Below are 20483 nucleotides of genomic sequence, written 5' to 3' on the forward strand. Positions count from 1 at the left end.
TGCAACTTGTTTAATGAATTTGTTGTTGTTGCTGTTGTTCCAATTCTTCCTGACCCCATTTGAGGTTTTCTAGGCAAACATACTAAAGTGCTTTGCCATTTCCTTCTCCAGCTCCTTTTACATATAAGGAACTGAGGCCAACAGGGTTAAGTGACTTGCCCAGGGTCACACAGCTAGTAAGTGTCTGAGGCCAGATTTGAACTCACAAAGATGAGTCTTCCTGGCTCCAGGCTCAGCACTCTATCCACTGTGCCACTTAGCTGTCCCACTTAATCAATTACTTATATTCAAAACATAGTTTGAGAATTTATATTAAAGAAGAGATACATGTATTTTAAAATTATAGGGAATAAGAATAGGGACTAGACCTATGATTTCAGTGGCATAGGGAACTCCCAGATGAGGAAGCACCTTCTCTCAGTGCAGGTCACTTTTCTGCAACTTGTAGTCTTAGAAAATTCCCGAGAGCCCTTGCAACTTTAAAATTATGTCAAAAGAAAATAGAAAATTATTTAAATTCTTTTTTGCTTCTTCAGTACTTAGTCTTCCAATACCTGGGAGTTTTATTTCACAGAATCACAGACTGTTGGATTTATAATGGACCTCAGAGGACATCTTGTCCATGTAGAAATAAATAAACGTTTTCTCTATATCATATCTAGCTAGTCATTCAGCCTCCCATTGAAAACCTCAGCTGAAGGGGTAATATACTTTCTCCCATCCCATGCCACTTTTTGACAGCTCTAATTGTTAGAAAGTTTCCCCTAAAACCCAATGTATATTTGCCTCTCTACTACTTCAGCTCTTTGCTCCTAATTCTGCCTTTGGGATAACTCTCGGATACTTGAATGAACTATAATGGTTCCCCATCTTCAATGTTTCTCTTCTGCAGTACAAACATACAATTCATCTGATCCTCCTTTGGCATGATCCCCAGTCTCTTCACCTTTCTCTGAATGCACACCATCCGATTAATGTATGTCTTTTCTGAAACGTGGAGACCAGAATTCAACAAAATACTCCAAATATGCTCTGACAAAGTGTTGTAGAACTATCATGTTGTCCCTTGTTCTGGATACAGTGCCTGTCTTAAGTCAACCTAATATAACATGGCTTTTAGGGCTACCTGTCACATTGTTTAACTCATAGTGAACATACAGTCCCCTACACCTCTCCCCACTCTAAATCTTTTTTAACACAAAGTGGTGTCTATTCTCCTTCCCTAAAATTCTATTTGTGCAGTTAGACTTTACATCTTTCCCTGTTAAAATTAATCTTATTAGATTTGGCCCAGTGTTATACCCTGCTGGATCCCAACATATTAACTATTTCTCCAGCTTCACAGCATCGTAAAATTTTGATATGCACATCATTTTTGCCTTCATCCTAGTTATATTTTACTGTGCTGAAAAGAAAGAGTGAAGGACAGGTCCTCGAGAGCTTACCCTAGATTGCCTTCTAAGATAACATCAGCCTATTAATGATCATTCTTTAAGTATGGATATTGAACCTATTCTGAATCCATCTAACTGTATTCTCATCTAGCCCTATCTTTCCAACTGGCTCACAATGATAATATGATGCATTTTGTGAATTGACCATATGAAGCTAGGCAGATTAGCTAGGTACTTTCCTCACATTTCCACATTTATCTTGGGTTTCAACTCCATGTTGACCATTTTTATTCTGCTCTTCCCAGGCTAAAGGTGATTTAGAAAAGAGAACAAAAACAAAATAAGAGTTGAATAGTACTGCCTTCTCCTTTTGCTGTTATTATCATCCCATCCATTGTGAACAGTGGAACTAACCCTATTATCGCTTAAAATAAAACCAAACCAACAAAAAAAATTCCTTACTTCTCAGCATTTATCTCCAACTTTTGCTTATTCTGAGCTTTATCATCTTTGGCATTACTCTTATTGGACTGTTCCATTCTTTTTTGTTTATTTTTCATTGCCTGTTACTTTCTTCTAGTGTCTATATATGACTTTTAAAAAAAAAAATCTGTGTTGGTTGATGAGTTCCCAGTGCATCCACATTTGTTTCTTTAAACTCTTTTCTTTCTCTTCAGCACTGGTGTCGTTAGAATTCTATTCTTTGGCATTTCCATCATCTTTGAACCAGTTTCTTCTGTAGAATTTTAGGTCATGGGATCCTACCTATGCCTTGCCCTTCATCCACTGCCTTTTAGAAATTTCTGGGTTTTTTTTTCCTCCTGGCAATGAATGGTATTCACACTCTGATTTCATCCATGTAGAGAACTCCCATTGTGAAAAAACTATTCTCTGGTGTAGATCAGGAATTTCTTTAATGGAATTTATATTCCTAAAGGGCTTCCTGGAGGCACTAAGAGATTAAGCACCTTGCCCATAGTCAGACCACAAGTACCTGTCAGAGGAAGGGCCGGAATCTAGGTTTTCCTGACTCCAAGACTGGGACCACCGTTGACCATGCCATGCTCCTTCTCTAAACGTTTTAATTTTTTGCTTAATTGGTAAATCTGTTACTGCGGCTTAGTCAAAATATATGGTAAGCAAGTTTAGTGTTCAAAAAGATGAATTCTTACAACTCCTTAATTATTTGATTGTGAATGAAGAATAACAAGAGGTGATAAGGATTGGATAAGTCTTAGATGGCTTTAGATATCTAAGAAGTAAGCCTTGTTTCAGACTGATAACATTTGGAATATCCCTTTGTACTTTTTCCTATTTGCTTTTTGATTTTTTTTTTACATTTGATAAAGAATATACTAGTCATACTTTTCCTTTGCTCTTCTACCTTATTACTTTTGAAAGGAATTCTTCAGAATGAAGATGTATATTGGATATAGAAAGAAAAAATATCATTCATTTCAATTGATTCTGTTTTATTACATAGAATAAAAGTTAAATTCCTTATTTACCATTCCTCATCTAAAATTAAAACATAAATGGTAAATAGTAATGTATAATGAGAATGTGCATGACTGCTAAACATCTTTTTTTACCTAATCATAAAATCCTATTTAATCTTAGTCTGACATTTGCCTACTTTGTTATAAATCAAGGGTTGTTATAGAAATAGATGATATATGATAACAAATTAATAATGGTATATGATAAATTATTATATACTGATGATATATACAAACAAATAACAAAGATTCATCTCTGCTTTTGAAATGTGTCTAAAATCCCTATTTTCCTTCTCAAAATGGGAGTAGGAACTTTTCTTCTTGCAGCCGATGAACTTTTGGCAAGCATAGTAGACTCTTAAAGGTTATTTTTCAGCCACCTGTCCAAGTGGTAGGTGTTTTTATAGGTAACAGATAAGGAAGAAGATTGTTTCTGTAGCTATCTTACCACTAAAGTTGTGCCAGCAAGCTTTGCAGATGAAATGCATTTTTCCCCTGTTTCTTATCAAACTGCCTTATTAATCAAAAGTAGTCTGGAATTAAGTACTGCTAGTGTTTTCTCATTCATGTGTTAAATACTGATCAGAAGAATACCTCCCCTTTATTTCACAACCCCACATTTATTAACTGTAAAGGAGCACAGAACAACATAGAATCCCCCATAGCACCCATCCCCACCATGTTAACATACTTTGATTGACACTTGTCTGTTTTGTTTCCTTGCTTACTTCAGGATGACTTTGAGATCTACTCTGATGACTCTGAAGTGGTTGGGGCTGCTGCAGCATCAGAAGTGATTCGATATGAGTACCATGTCTTGTACTCCTGCAGCTACCGAGTACCTGTGCTGTACTTTAGAGCAAGCTTTTTAGGTAAGACCACACCAAAATGAAGAGTATATTCTTAACATTTAGACATCAGGGGGAAAGATTTTGAAAGTAATCATTTAGAAAGTCACAAATATTCCTAAAAATAAGAAAACTCTGCTGGTGAGGTAAGGTTTTACTGGTAAATTTCCTCATGCTTCAGAAAGAATGAGTATCAGGGCTTCAGTGTGGATGATATCATCTCAGCCTGAAAAAGTCTGATGTTCAGATTGTTGGCATTCCGCCCATGGTTGACTAAGCCTCCTGGCCATTTTTCTTTTCTTTACTTTAAACAAGTAGAAACAACTTAAAACTACAATGTTTAACTATAACTTTGTGGGGGAAATGCTTTGTAGCCCCACATAATTTAATATACCTAAAAGCAAATAATGCCTTTATTTAATTCATTAATTTCAATGATTGTAGTGATATAATACCTGTTAACTTTCTTCTCCCCTCCAACCTCCATGTCAATATGGCTAGTAACTCAATGCCTAGCTACCTCTGCTGCTATTACTTAACTCACTCCCCTGCCAGGAGGGTGGAATATACTGTCTCCTCAGAGGCCTCTCTTAATAAAGCTTATTTAATCAGCAGCCACGTGGACTCTCCATCCTGGAGCATTGCCTTCAGTCCTTCTTAGATGTCCATGGACTAAACAGGTCAGCCATGTGCTACACCTAGTAGAAAGAAAGGGAGGATTCATCCCTCCATCTCTAACAGCCACCCTCCTCCACCCCCACTTCTCACCCCCCATTTGCATCTTGCCTGGCAATATCAGGAGTATTTTGCATTTTGAACAGCCTTCTAACTTTTTTTTTTTCTGAATAGCTAAGACATCTGAATTTAGCCAGTGATATTTTATTTTTAATTAAAAAGTAGCTTAAGTTGCTTTGAATGTGTGTTTGGTAGATTTAATCACTTGCTGCCTTATATTGTTTAATGGTCTCTAATTTTGCAGTGTTGGCGTTTTAACAAGCACTTAGGATTTAAAACACGAGAACAAATTCTCATAGACTCCCTGGTGAGAAGATTTTAATCTGAGGTGCAGTTTCTAAGAAGTGACAATTTGGGGTAAATTTTCAACATGGGACATGGGGAATTGAGGACACAATAAGAGTTCACTAATTCACAGACTCCATGCTGCAGAGTTACGCTTATGGTTATTACAATCATTTAAAATGCTCACCCTGTTGTAATTATATTCGGGTTGTAGTCAAAAGGTTAAAGAAGCTTTCTTGTCAGTAAGTTGTGCTACCTTGCAGCGTAAAGAGAAGATAAATCTATTTAGTAGGGAGAAATGGCTCTTTTCTGGGTTTAGTTGCCCTCGCTCTGGATGCGCTTTCTGTATTCCTGAGAGTGCGGGGGCTGCAGCAGGTAAAGGAAGTAGGGCGCTGTTGCCACAGTACTGTACTTCCATGTAATTAGTATTCACCATAAGCAGTTAATCACCAGAGAAGAGCTCCCAGAGACAAAACAAGTTGTTTAGCTTGTCAGCATCGGGGAATCGGAGGTGTTGAAACATGACTGCTTCTAGCTGGAAGTGGGTATTGCAGAAGCTGGTGGCTGAGCTCACGCTCCCTCCTCCCTGTTACGTGCCAACAGCTCCCCTTACAGTGCAGAAGAGTAAATGTTCTTGCAAGTACCATCGCATTTTTAAATTTTATTTTTACATTTCCTCAGACCTTTCACAATTATGTTTTTCTGTTTCCTAGAACAAGATGAGGCTTCTTGGTTTCTCATTATGCACTTTAAAAATGCCCTTCAGTTATGTCTAATAGGAATGAACCATTCAAGTAATTTATTTGGAAGTGTTCCCTTTTTTGTTCTGCAGAGCAAAGGATAGCTATTAGTTATCTTCCATTCATTTCAAAGTATTTAGTGTTTATGCAGACATCTGAAATGTCTAATTTTCTTTATTTTTACAAAGCATTTAGCGTGTTTTGTCATGGAGAAATGTTGAAGAAAATAGCCATTCCCTTTAGCATATGTAAATAAGTTCTCCTTTCTCCTCAACCTCGCCTAACCTGAAGATCAATCTGGGGAATATTCTAAAAATGGATTGCCCTTTACTCTGGAATCCTCATTTTTAAATCATATCAGTCTGTTTATGTTTCTGTGTTAACTGATTGCTGCTGCTCCGTGCATCCTTCTATTTAGCAAATAGGGGAATAACCTTCTCTGAAACCTCCTTCCTTTTATGAAAAGTCAAGATTTTTTTTTTATCCTGTACTTGAAAACTTAAACCTAAAACTAATTAGTATAGCTATCAAACCTCTGGTATGGGGGTTAATTTAGTTGGCTTAACAGAGCATTCATTGCATCTCAGTCTTTTGGGTGCAAATGTTTGAAATTTCTCTTGCATCTGATTGTTCTCTGGGTATTTCTCCATATTCTTGGCAAAATATCCTAATGTTCATATGTGTTCTGTTACAAACATATATTGGTACTCTTATCAAATAGACTAGATTATAGAAGGAATCATTATTATGACCCCCTTTCTACTAATACCAACAAAAGTTGTTTTTGTAGTTTGTTAGTTTTCATACGAAGTTTTCATATGAAGCTTTGAAAGGCTGAATTACTCTGGGAGAGATGATAACCTGAAAGGTTTCAGCTGAGTCTAAATCCCTCTAAAACAGAGGTTCTTAACCTGGGGTCCACAGACTCTGTGAACCGGAATGGAAAAAATAACATCTTTGTTTTCATTAATCTCAAACTGAAATTTAACATTTTTTTCCATTACTTAAAACATTATTCTGAAAAAGAGTTCGTAGATTTCAACAAATTACCAGAGGGGTCCCTAACAAAAAAAGGTTAAGAACCCCTTCTCTAGAGCCAATGCAAGAATTTAAAAAAAAAATACCAGTACCAAGTAAGGGCATCCTGAAACGAGAGAAGTAAGCTAAGAGAAAAACTAGGCCCCTCCCCCCATGACACAATAAAGGATAATCCGGGCTATAAACTCTAAACTCTCGTTCTGAACCAGTACCTGGCAGACTCCATCTTCTTCTCCCACCTAGAATGTGGGAGGAGGCAGGATGAAGAGAATAGAATCCCTGCCTCAGAGGCGCTAAGGATTCCTGTTCAGAACCTTGTTTCTGTCGTTCTATGGTTTCATTCACAATTCTTGTGACTGCCTAGATCAGTGGTGGGATTCAGCCGGTTCACACTGGTTCAGTAGAACTGGTACCTTATTTTAGGTTGAGTTCGGCAAACCAGTTGTTAGCGGGGGTGGGGCCTGCACCCACCACATCAGCAGCAGAGGCCACCGTGCCTTGGCTCGGTTCCGTGGAGAACCAGTTGTTAACTTATTTGAATCCCACCACTGGCTAGATCAGGAATGGGGAACCTTTGTCCTGGAGGTTCCTCACCCCTGAGATCAAAACTCCTGTGTGTGTGTGTGTGTGTGTGTGTGTGTGTGTGTGTGTGCCCTGTTATCTCCTTGACGGTAAGGACTATCTTACTCTTGTATTTTTAACTAGAACACCTACCATAGTGCTTGGCACACAGCAGATGATGAATAACTGTTTGCATATTGACTGCTTGATTGATTGATTGAAATGCTAACTATCACAATGACAAGAAAAGGAAATTGAGAAAATAGACATAAACAAAAGGAAGCAAAGTCATTTCTAGTTTCAGATGATATGATGGTTCACTTATAGAATCCTTGACATAAAAAGAGACCATTGAATTCAGTAGTGAAAAGATCACTGGTAATGATGGAGAAAGTAGTTTCACTTCAGTAATGACATGGGAAGCCAGATTACAGAGGATTTAGTCTTCTAAAAGGATGGGGTGAAAGGAGAGGTAGTGGAGGCACCAAATATAGATGGTTTTTTGAAGAAGTTTGGCTGACAAAGGAAGTAGAGATATAGGACCACAGCTAGCAAGATGTTAGGATCTAGTGAATTTTAAAATTTTTTCTTTTTTTATATGAATTTAAAAATCAACAGATGAGTATTTACATATTCAATTAAAAATAGAAAAAAAGAATTGTAAGTGAAACCGTGAACCTCTATTTTGTACATCTTATTTTTTAAAGTATATACTAAATTTTACAAATAGTACCAACATTTTCTTCTTATATGTTCTTCTGTCAACTTCCTTCAGCTCTCTTCTGTGTATTTTTTTAAAATTTCAATAATGATCTTTTTTTTTCTTTTCTTCCCTTTTTTGTATCACTATCACTGCCCTTTGATCTGCCCTACAAAAAAATCAAGTCCACCCTTGTCACAAATTAGTATAGTCAAGCAAAACAAATTCATGCATTTCTCCTATTTTAAAATATGTGCATTATTCAGCACCATCACTTCTCTCTTTAACCAGAAATGGGAAGCATGCTTTACTTTTGGTCTTCTGGAGTAATGATTTGTTATTGAATTATCAGTGTTTGTTAGTCTCTCAAAACTCTTTTCCTTTATATTATTGTAATCATTGTAAAAATTGTTCTCCTGGTTATGCTCATTTCACTCTGTATTAGTTCATAAGTCTCCCTAGATTTCCTTGAAATCAACCCTTTCTTCATTTGTTACGGTGCAATTTAGTCCATTTCATTTACATATTTGTTCAGAGCAGTTGATGGTCCCATATTTGTGTCTACTTCTTTGCTACAACAGAAATAGCTACTCTAAATATTTTTGTATATATGGATCCTTTCCCTGTGTCTTTGTTCTTTTGTGGGGCACATATGCTTAATAGTGGTGCTTCTGGGTCAAAATATAGTCAGCTTAGTGACTTTAGGGATATTGATTTAAATTGCTTTCCAGAATGGTTGAACCAATTCATAGCTCTACCAGTAATGCATTGAGTGTTCTAGCCCTCTTCCCTCTGACAGTTGTAATTTATATCTTTTGTCATCTTTGCTATTCTGAGGTGGAACCTTAGAGTTATTTTAATTTATATTTTTCTTATTATTGATCTGTAGGATTTTTTTCATGTTGTTGTTGATGACCTGCATTTATTCTTTTAAGAACTACCTGTTCATATCAATTCTTGTGTTCATATCATATCTTTTTCTCATATTTGTATTAATTCCCTGTATATCTTGGGTATAATGAGTTGTTTTGTTTGTTTGTTGGTCTAGGCCTAGAAGTGTTTTTAGCCAGCCAGATAAGAAATAATAGATAGGGAGAGATTGAAGATTGGGGAATGACATGGATGAACAGTTTTTGTTCCTACCCTCTTCATTTTTATCCCATTGGAACCTTAGATTCTATCCCTGGAACTTTCATGCGTGAGCCTTTACCTTATCTTGTCTAGAATCAGACCTCAAAATCACTTCCTTGTCACACATAGCTGCATAGATGCCCCCTTTTCCCCTTTATATTTTTCTTCCTCCTTTATAAAATAAACATGTTTAGGGCAAAAATTGTTATTCTTTCTTATATTTGTATCCATAAACCTTATCCATAGCTCTCACTGGCACATAATAAATTGATAATACATACCTTATAATTCATTCATTCATTTAGTGTTTCATTCATGATGATCTAGGAAAAGAGACTAAGAGAAGTGGCTAGAAAGGTAGGAGAGCAGTGTCTCCAACACTAAGAGAGAAGAGAGTATCCAGAAAGAGAGGCTGGCTAATAGTGTCCAATAGTTCAGAAAGGTCAGGAACAATGAGGACAGAGAAGGGATTTGACAGTTAAGAGATCATTGATAGGCATAAAACAAATTAGGGGAGCATGGAAAATTTTACCCATCAGATCTATGGATAAGGAAAGAATATATGACCAAACAAGAGATAGAAAGCATTATGGGATGTAAAATGGATAATTTTGATCTTATTAAATTAAAAAGGTTTTGCACAAACAAATCCAAATGCAGCAAAGATTAGAAGGAAAACAGGATGCTGGGGAAAAAAAATTTACAGCAAGTTCCTCTGATGAAGGCCTCATTTCTCAAATATATAGAAAAACAGTCAAATTTATGAGAATATAAGTCATCCCCCAATTGATGGTCAAAGGATGTGAACAGGCAATTTGTAGACTATCTGTAGTCATATGAATAATTCACTATTAAGAGAGAAATGCAAATTAAAATAACTCTAAGGTACCACTTCACACCTATCAGATTGGATAATATAATAAAAAAATGACAAATATTGGAGGGGGTGTAGATAGGGACACTAATGCACTGTTGGTGGGGCTGTGAACTGATCCAACCACTCTGGAGAGCAATTTGGAACTATGCTCAAAGGACTATAAAACTATGCATACCCTTTGACCTAGCAATACCACTACTAGGTTTGTATCCCAAAGAGATCAAAGGAAAAGCCCTTATATGTAAAAAAAATATTTATAGCAGTTCTTTTTGTGGTGGCAGAGATTTGGAAATTAAGAGGATATTCATCAGTTGGGGAGTGGCTAAAGAAATTGTGGTAAATGATTGTGATGGAATATTATTGTGCTATAAGAAATGAGGAGTCAGCTGGTTTTAGAAAAACCTGGGAACACTTATATGAATGGATGCAAAGTGAAGTGAGCAGAACCAGGAGAACATTATATACACTAACAGCAATATTATATGATGATCAACTGTGAATTACTTAGCTATTCTCAGCAATGCAATGATCTAAGACAATTCCAAAGGTCTTATGATGAAAAATGCTGTCCACCTCCAGTGGAAGCAATGATAGAGACTAAATATTGATTAAAGCATACTTTTTTAAGCTTTATTTTTCTTAGGGGTTTTTGGTTTGCATTTTCTTTTTCAACATGGTTAATATGAAAATGTTTTGCATGAGTGTATATGTATAATCAAATTGCTTGTCTCCTCAAGCAGGAGGGGAAGGAGGAAAGGAGAGAATTTGGAACTCAAAATTTAAAAAAAGAATAGTAAACATTTTTTACATGTAATTAAGAAAAAATAAAATGAAGGAAATAGGAAGAACCACATCTTTGTTATATAGTTAGCTGACTCAAACTGACACTTAACACTATTTCTACAATCTATATGTGCTATACTATGTTTGTAATTTATATAGTCAATTTCTTCTCTTCTGAAATAAAAAGAGAGATCATTAGTAACTTTGAAGAGTTCAGTTTCAGATGAGTATTGAGAAGGCAGATGACCAGGGGAAGAGGATAAGTGAGAAGATAGCAAATGCAAGGAACAAGTTGAGACTACTTTTTTCTAGGCATTTGGCTATGAAAAGGAGAAGAAATATAGGATGACCACTTGAGAAGATCGTAATATCAAGTAAAAAGTTTTCTTTTTTGCTGTTTTGTTTTTTTAAGGGTGGGGGAGATTTGGTCATGTTTATAGGGACCCAGTATATGAGAAAGAGGGCTAATTGAAGGGATTATCGACAGGGTATTAGGTTTGGGATTGATTGTGCAAACAGAAGGGTTGACTCTGTCTGAGAAGGGCCACTTCTTTAAAAGAGACTTCCTACTTGGACATAATTACAAGTTTAGGAATTCAGCCAGAGGTTAGCATATCCTATTAAAATTCCTACAGCGTATTCAGTTGAATTCAACATTTATTAAGTGTTTACTATATACAGGGTACTGTGCTAGGTTCAGGGCAATACAAAGATGAATAGCCGCTGTCAGACAGCGACCTTTAATTATGAGCATCTCAAAGAAAATCTCAATGGCAACCTCATTGTAAAGATGGAAGGCCTTGCGGTTTAGAAGGCTCAAGTTGCTGTTTGATCTAGGGCAAATTACTTAACCTCTGGTCTTCAGTTTTCTCATCCATAAAATGAAGGGGTTGTACTGCATCATCTGTAATGTGCCTTGCAGTTCTAACATCCTGTGATTCTAGCACATAGAAAAGCAAAAGTTCAAGTCAGAAAGAGTATACTAAGTGCCTGCTCTCTCTCCAGGACTTTGAAAGCTACTATAAGGGATACAAAAGATGTATTAAACATGGTCTCAGTCCTTGAGCTTATAATCATGTTGGGGAGACAGCTCATACATGTAGGAAACAATTAGAGAATAATATAAGCGTCAGTGAAAATTGTAATGTTTGAAAATGATTGCTGAATAGTTTGGAGATTTTATGGAAATCCTAGGGAGTAAGAGGCTTTCAGATAATTTATGAATCACAGGGAAGAAATCTGCCATTTGAGGGGCAAAAAGCTGTCATTTTGACGATGTCACAAGGTCAGTAGGTCTTGGAATCTCCATTACTTTATCCTTAGGTGACTTTTTTTTGTGCTGATTCTAAGTTCTCTTTCTGAACATTTGAAGGATTGACTATAAGAAGAGCAAGCCCCCACCCCTGGGCTCCAGACCTACATTTCCAGCTTCTTACAAGGGAGAGTTACCTGGCCGTCCCACCAGCATCTCAAACTCAAAATACCTAAAACTGAACTTAGGGTTTTCCTCCTAAGCCTGGCTTTAGTAATTTCTTTTATTGATACCAGAATATACCCTCCTTTCTCATTATTAATAAAGCTTTCCTTCAAATGCAACCTCCTCCTTGAAGCTTTTCCTAGTCCTAGATGTCTCTAATGACCTTCCCTGGATCCAGGGCTGAAGTGATGCTTAGTGTCTCATACTTATATTGCACTCATTATGCACTACAGTTATTTATATATTCCGCTTATCCCCTACTGCAATACAAATTCTCTGGGGGCAGAGATCATGTCTTACATAAGGAAAGGGATTCAACACCTCTTCTCTGCCCCACCCCATACACACACTTCAATTAATATAATCACAAGAATCCCATATGTAACCAGCATGAGAAATGGAATTCTCAACCTACTTTACTTCAAAATGGAGTCACAGAACCAATCAATCATTCATTCAGGGGAGGAAATATAATCACAAAGAGTAAAGTAGGTGTTAAGGAATTTTCCTCCAAAATCCCACAATGTGAGAATAAGTCTTTATATCAGTTTAAAAGGATGATGGGGCTTTGGCCATTGGATAAATGTAAATAACCTCACACAGGAAATGTTTTATGGTTGGCTAAGAGAATTATTAATCATTTTCCTTGGGGGCTCTGTATAAAAACAGCAGGTCAGTTGGGGAACATACCAGTAGCAAAGGATTCTAAGTTTGAGAGTTAGAGCCAGAAGTAGACAAAAAAAACCAGGCCCAGAGAGGCAACCTCCAGTAGCAAAGGATTCTAAGTTTGAGAGTTAGAGCCAGAAGTAGACAAAAAAAACCAGGCCCAGAGAGGCAACCTCTCTTGGAGGGAACCTTTCTTGAAATCCCTCTCCTCTCTTTTCCTATAAACTAGACTAAGTTACAGGGCATCCATTGGAGAGCAGGGCTTGACTTTTTAACTTGAGACAGATACAGATTTCTGAGGGAAGAAGCAGCTTAAAGAAGTATGACCCTTCACAGAAGAGAAGAATGCCAACTGTACACTTTGAAAAGAAGCAGAACAAGAGACTACAGCTTAGTGGTCCACCCAATAAAGGCTGTAGACAAGCCTTCTTCATGAGGAACCTTTGTGAATAAGGTTCTAAGTTGGGAGAGTGGCCTGGAAGGGGCGGGGTGTGTAACACTGAAATATACTTTGTATTTCTTTCAGTACCTAATGCAGCGTTCTACGTATGATAGGCATTTAATAAATGTACGTTGACTTTTTGAATCATTTAAAGAGTTGTCACTCCATTCCTTGATCTTTTCAATCTATTCCCAATAAAGAGTCATGCTGTGACTCTCAACATTTGTCTCTCTAGGACTCAGAAAACCTATTTTAGGCATATAAAACTTGTTTAAATGGATAAAGATATTAATAGGACTCTAGAACTTACTCTATATCCTTTTGTAAATGTCTAAAAACAGATTTGGTGGAAGAAATTACTCTTGAGATGGACCTTGAAAAAATAGATAGATTTAGATAGCTGAAAAGGTGGGACGAGGAGGACTTTTCATTTGATAAACAGAAAAGACATTGGTCAAAACCTGTACTCCTTTGGCCCCTCCCTCTGATTGTCTGGTTCCTCCCTGAATTTCCATTTTTTAAAAAAATTTATTTGAATTTATGAAGTAAAACAAGCATTTCCATAACATAGTAGAATAATAAAAAGATGATCCCACATGAAACTGTGAATCAATTATATAGGACTTGCTATTTCTTTTAAATATATAATAAATATATCATGTAAATTTCTTTTCTTTCCCCTTCCTACCCCCCTCTCCCTACCCTGTAAGGATGCCCACAACACTCATGTCTTCATTCCTCTCCAGGCTGCACTTCTTAGTCTTCTCCTGGACTGTCTCTCAGTGATAGGCCTCTCCCCTAATATATACCCCCCATATACACACCCACATACACACCCCTTGCTGTTCAATTTCCTTTTATGTGTTTTCTCAACAGAATGTCAGCTCCTTGAAGAAAGGGACAATCTTTCTTTAGCTTGTATTTGTATTCCCAGCAATTAGCACAGTGCCCAGAACATACTAATTGCTTAATGAATGATTGTTGACTTGTTAATATGATTTTTAAAATTTTTTTAAAACCTTTGAAAGTTGAAATAAACACTATGGAAGTGGGGTAACAATAAGGAAAGCCTGATTTGGAATGGAGGATGGGTGGGAGGGTAATAATAAGAGTAAAGTGAAGTATATAATCTGGGACCAAATTATTGAGAATTTTGAATACCATGCCAAAGATATTAGGTATCAGTGTTTATTCTCTCTCTTTTTTTAGGCAATCAGGATTAAGTGACTTGCCTAGAGTCACACAGCTAGTAAGTGTTTGAAGTGGGATTTGAATTCAGGCGCTCAGGACTGGTACTCTATCCACTGTGCCACCTAGCTGTCCCATCACTATTTATTCTAAACTGTTCATAAAAGAAAGACATGGTATTTGATAAATTTGTTGTAATCACTAAAAAGTATTGCTCTTTTTAGTGGATCAAGGATAATTCTCCAATATCTACCACCACTAAGACTATCCAGCTGTCTTTTTTTTCTGATTCCCTACTTATCAAAAAACCTTATGATTACCAATTAGATTTCCCAAGTACCCTCATACCCAAGAAGATTGTGCCCAGAATAACATACATTAATATTCCAGTCCCTGGAAAGGTTTCTCCCATCAAAAGTTAAAAAGTAGTGTTCTGGTTTGTCAATCTTTCTTAAGATTGATGAATATTTTAAGAGTATGTAGTTTAGCTGAGTGTAGTGATGAATGCCTATGATCCCTTTATACTGTGAATTTGAGGCTGGTGGATCACTTGAGTTCAGGAGTCCTGAGTGGCAGTCAGGATAAAGCAGATTGAGCATCTTTTCCTAAGGCAAGCATCAATATGGGGAATGAAGAACAACCAGGTTGCCTGAGGAGGGGTTAACATACCCAGGCCAGTAAAAAAAAAAAAAAACAAACAAACAGGTTAAAGCATCCATATTGATCAGTTTGGGGATCAGGCCCCGGACAAGACATGAGTAGCCCTTGTGCTTTCAGCTTGGGTCAGAGAGGCAGATCTAGTCTCAAAAAAAAGGCAAGAAGTTCATCTGCTACACAATAAGGAGTCACTCTAGTTTCTTGAGCTAGGAAATCATATGGTGAAAATTCTCCTTTAAGATAGTTAATGAAGGCACATCTTCAGGATAGAATGGATTGGAGAGACTGAGGAAGAGTCCCTTTGAGAATCTATAGAATCAATCTAAGTATGAGGATAAGGATCCCTCAGGAAAATAAGTGATCTGGGTATGAAAGGGTTTACCTTTAAGCCAAGGTCAGGTGGAAAATGGAATTGTGAAATGTGTTGTCTTTTACTGCTCAGGCATAGAAAACAGAAACTATTTACTGAAAAAATGTCATGTTCCTCTTCCCAGTAAAATAATTATTAAAATGAAACACTTCCTAGCTTATGATGAGGTATATGGAAAGAAGAAAGAAAGTGGTCTCTCATTAAATTTCCTAACATCTCCAGGATCAAATATAAGCTCTTCTCTTTGGCATTTAAATTGCTCCTTTACAAAATGCTATTGGAAGAGGATAGAAAAGGCACAGTAGCATATATGTGGAAATGATGGAAGAAAAACAGCACCATAAAAGTGGCAAGAATGGAGGAGAGGAAAAGTAGGAAACTAGTTATTTATAAGACCCTACTGAGGGCCTGAAGCAACAGAAAATCTGCAAGATTGGAAGAGACTTCCGAAAATCTGTTTATCATGAGAGAAGAAAAGAGGTAGGAAGAAATACTAAGTAGCTGGTAATCTGATTCAGGTTTTTACAATGCTTTATTGATGTTTCAAAAAAATTATGCTGTTACTTCTCAATCTTTAGTCTTCTCCCCACCCCACTGCCACCATATTAACACTTTTTTATTAAAAAAAATTTATTATTATAAACCTGACAAACAACAAACATAAACATTTCCATATGTAAAGAACAGAAAAGAGTAATATAAATGGCACCATGGATTTCTATTACATACAGCTTATTTTTAAGTATACTTAAATTTAATTTCATATTTCCAACATTGCCTAGTTTGCACTCTTCCATCTATTTTTTAACGTAGATTAGAATACTTCCTTGCAATGAAGCATCAATAAGCAAACAACCATATGCAGGCTATATCTGACAGTGTAAGCCTCATTTCCAGCCTATAGCCTACAAACTTTCTCTGGGCAAAGGAGGGTCATGTTCTACTATCAGTCCTCTAAAGTAAAGATAGCAATGATCCAAGCTCCCATGTCCTTCAGCATTGTTTTCTTTTGATAATTAGATTCTTCTGGAGAGCTCACAGAGAATAGCTGTAGGCATCTTGTATTTGCATTGTGGCTTTTGCAGTAGGCTTCTAATTGCCAAATAAAATCAGCTAAATGAACTGTTGTCATCTTGTGAAAAAATCAAGAAGCTAATATGAACATAGAAACCAGTCTCAGGAGCCAACGGTGCCTTGACCAAGCAAGAAAATAGGCTGAAGTTAGCTACAAGAATCAAGCAAGCCAACTACCAACAAAATCGACAGAGAACGGAGGCTCTCAATTACCAAAAGTATGGTAAACTAAGAGGAATTAATGGTTCAGCAGGGCAGAGACAAAAGAAGGCAGAAAGGCTGAAAGGAAATGTTACACAATGGACTTTGAGGGAAGGGAATCCAGGTTATTTCTTATTCTTTTAATATTTTCCCAAAGAACTACAAGAACATTATGGAAAACGGGACATAGAAATGAGAAAATGCTTTGTGTGAATGAAATCATGTAGGTTGTAGAACAGGAAAATATTAATTAAAAAGGTGTTTAAGAAGAAAGAAAAAAATCCACTTAGTTTTTACAATGGGCATACATAGGAAAAAACACAGTTGGTATGTTATTAGGTAGTATTTGCTTACACAGATACTATTTTAAGATATTTCATGTTTGCCAGTAATATTTCTTCAAATGAGAAAATCTAGCCAAAATCATGCAAATAAAATGGAATGTGAATTTTGGCAGATAAAAAAGAGATTCAGAGGATTAAGATGAAATTTCAGAAGTAAGCAGTAAAAGATATCAAGAAAAACAATGAAAAGTGATTAAATACAGTACAGAACACCTTCAAAATGTAAGATCTAAATAGCTTGTGGGGCTCTTATGAGAACTAGTTATTTATCAAACCATGTAGATTTAAGAAATATAGGAAATTGCAAATTCCATAAAAATAAGAATTACTTCATTCTTTATTTGTGTATCCCTAGTGACACTTGATAGGTCCTTAATAACTGCTTGTCGGTTGATTGATTGATAATATTGGCTGAAAATAAATCATATGACCAGAGTAGAAAAGGTAAATTAAGAGACATAGAAGAAGAAATCTGATGATATAATATAAAAAGAAAAAACCCAAAATTCCATCTCAATAAATATTCATCAAACATTTACCATGGGCAGAGCCATATGATTGGATTGATTGGAACTGGATACAAAGTGTATATGATACTAGGTTCCTGCCTTCATGTTACCTCTTGTCTACTAGAGGAGTATGACACATATAAAGTTAACTGGCATACAAAATGCAAAAAAAAAAAAACCAACAACTGCATAAGACAGAGGTGTAATGTGAGATCCTAGAAGAGAAAGTTTGTTACCAAGAAGGAAGGAAAGGAAAGGACTTGTGGAGAAGATGGTATTTGAGGTAGACTTAAATTTTGGGTTTCCTTTAGCTGTTGAAAGCAAGCAGCATTCCAGACATAATGGGAACATAGAGGTGGGAAGCATGAGTTGTGTACCAAAAATAACAAACTCTAGTTTAATGGAAGCATAAAGTACATAGTAGGGAATAGTATGAAATAAAGGTAGAAATATAGGGTAGTATAAAATTGTAGGTGGCCTTAAATGCCAAGCTAAAGACTTTACTCCAAGGCAATAAAGCCATTGAAAGATTTTGAAGAGGAGAATCACATGACCATATAGCTTCATAAATATGTGGTGGAAGGATTAGAAGGCAGAGAATAAAAACTTCCTTTATTTGAATAGAACAGGAAGGTGCTAGTAGTAAGGGCTTGAGTTAGGATGACAACAGTAGATACACCGATTGAAAAGAGAGATGTCAGCTGTTATGGAGATATAATCCACAGTGGTTGATAACTAATTATATAGAAGGGATGCAGGAGAAAAGTCAAAATTAACATCAAGGTTTTTAACATGGGAAACCAGATGAGCTGAGTGTTGATGTCACTAATAGAAATATCCTGTGTTACTAAGGGTGAAACAGCAACAGGTTTCTGAAAGAATCATCAGGTTGAGTTCAGCTTAAATACAACCTTCTTCAGGAGGCTTTTCTCATTTTTCCCTCCCCTAGTCCCTTCCCCTCTAAGATTACCTTCTTTCTACTTTGTGTATCTTGAATATAACTATTTATGTATATTTTGCCCCCCTCCATTAGTCAGTCAATAAACATTGATTAAGTGCCAAAGACTGGGGATACAAAGAAACGCAAAAGACAATCCCTGATCTCAAAGAGCTCAGCATCTAATGAGGGAGACAACATGCAAACAAGCTATATATAGGATAGATTGGAATAATCAGCAGAAGGAAAGCATTAGAATTAGAGGGATTGGAAAAGGCTTTCTGGAGGTGAGAAGGATCAAATTTATAACCTTCTCTCTTGGGCATTTAAATTTCTTCACAACCTGGCCCTTTCCTGTATTTGCAGTCTTCTTACACATAACCACTCTCTTACATACTGTGCTGTCCAGCCATACTGGTACTGGCCTTCATGCTTTTGCATTGGCTGTCACATATGATTGGTTGTGACTCCATCATACTTCTGCTTCTTTGCATCCCTGGTTTCCTTCAAAACTCAGCTCAAACTCCCCCTTCTCCATGAAGCTTTTGCTGATTTCCCCCCAGGTGCTAGCGTATACCTCCCCAAAACTATTTTCTGTTTGCAGATTGGGTTCCTAGAGGGACCACTACTCTCAGGTTCATGGATGCTCTGTGGCTTCAAAGTCCTAAAGCTATAGCCCCCACTCCTTTCCTTCCTACTTACCTTTAACAGCCAGTTATAAAACAGACTTATACTAGATTTGTATGGTAAGAATAGTAGCTACGTAGTAGGTGGACAAAAGGCAGCAACTTACCCAAGCTCCCCTGAAAACACCTCCAAAAACCTTTAAATAATACCATAAAACAATTATTGGAGCAGCAGAACCCACAAAAGGACAGGGTGAAATAACTTTCTAGCCAAAGATGACTTAGAAAGTCAGCAGGAAAGATCTGTTGCACTGGGTGAGAGTGGAGCACAGTCCAGCAAAGGGTGCAACAGTGCAGATGGGTGCTAGCAAACCAGGAACAGGCCTTGGGAGGCACTGAATCAGCAGTGGCAGCAATAGCTCCCAGAGATCTCAGCCCACAGACAGCAAGGAGGTCAAACAACTGATCAGAAAAAGATTACAGGGGTCTCCTTGCAGCTTCAGTGGCGGGGAGGCCCTCATCACAATTCCAGGGCAGAAAAGAGTGCTTCTGATCATTCACAGATCAGAGCACAGGCCAGGAGAGTACTAAATGCACCTCTTATTAGATCATACCACCTTGGAAAACGTACAGGTCCCTAGAAGTATCTCTGAAAATAGCTGCACAAAATCCTTCAAGCCTGGAACAGTGTACCTTCCACCCTGAAAGCAGAGCCCCACATTTACAAAGATTTGAAAGTCAAGAAGTAGACTGGAAAGATGAGAAAACAACAGAAAAAAATCTGACCATAGAAAACTACTAGGATGACGAGGAAGATCAAAACAAACACTCAGAAGAAGATAACAAAGTCAAAGCTCCAACATGCAAAGCCTCCAAGAAAAATATGAATTGGTCTCAGGCTGTAGAAGATCTCCAAAAGGATTTTGAAAATCAGATAAGAAAGGTAGAAGACAAATTGGGAAGAGAAATGAGAGTGATGAAAGAAAATAATAAAAAAAGCCAACAGCTTGGTCAAGGAGACACAAAAAAATACTGAAGAAAATAACACTTTAAAAAAATAGAATAATAAAGTGGTAAAAGAAGTACAAAAAGCCAATGAGAAGAAGAATGCCTTGAAAAGCAGAATTGGACAAATGGAAAAAGAGGCACAAAAATTCACTGAAGGAAAAAACTCCTTAAAAAGTGGAATTGGCCAAATGGAAAAGGAGGTACCAAAGCTCATTGAAGAAAACAAATCCTTAAAAATTAGAATGAAGCAATTGGAAGCTAGTAATTTTATGAGAAATCAAGAAACAATCAAACAAAACCAAAAGAATGAAAAAATAGAAGACAATGTGAAATATCTCATTGGAAAAATAACTGGCCTGTAAAATAGATCCAGGAGAGATAATTAAAAATTTA

The 20483-nt window shown here is 36.8% G+C and overlaps 1 protein-coding gene across 2 annotated transcripts in view; it reads left to right on the forward strand.

Annotated features, from left to right (window-relative positions):
- Positions 1-20483, forward strand: part of ATG10 (autophagy related 10) — a 335179-nt gene that overhangs the window by 219861 nt on the left and 94835 nt on the right. For both annotated transcript variants that reach the window (XM_036742357.1, XM_036742358.1), the window contains one exon: positions 3627-3765. In XM_036742357.1, the coding sequence (XP_036598252.1) occupies positions 3627-3765 (139 nt within the window). The remainder of the gene's footprint in view (positions 1-3626; positions 3766-20483) is intronic.

The sequence above is a fragment of the Trichosurus vulpecula genome, chromosome 1 (assembly GCF_011100635.1).
Source record: "Trichosurus vulpecula isolate mTriVul1 chromosome 1, mTriVul1.pri, whole genome shotgun sequence".
Lineage (NCBI taxonomy): Eukaryota > Metazoa > Chordata > Mammalia > Diprotodontia > Phalangeridae > Trichosurus > Trichosurus vulpecula.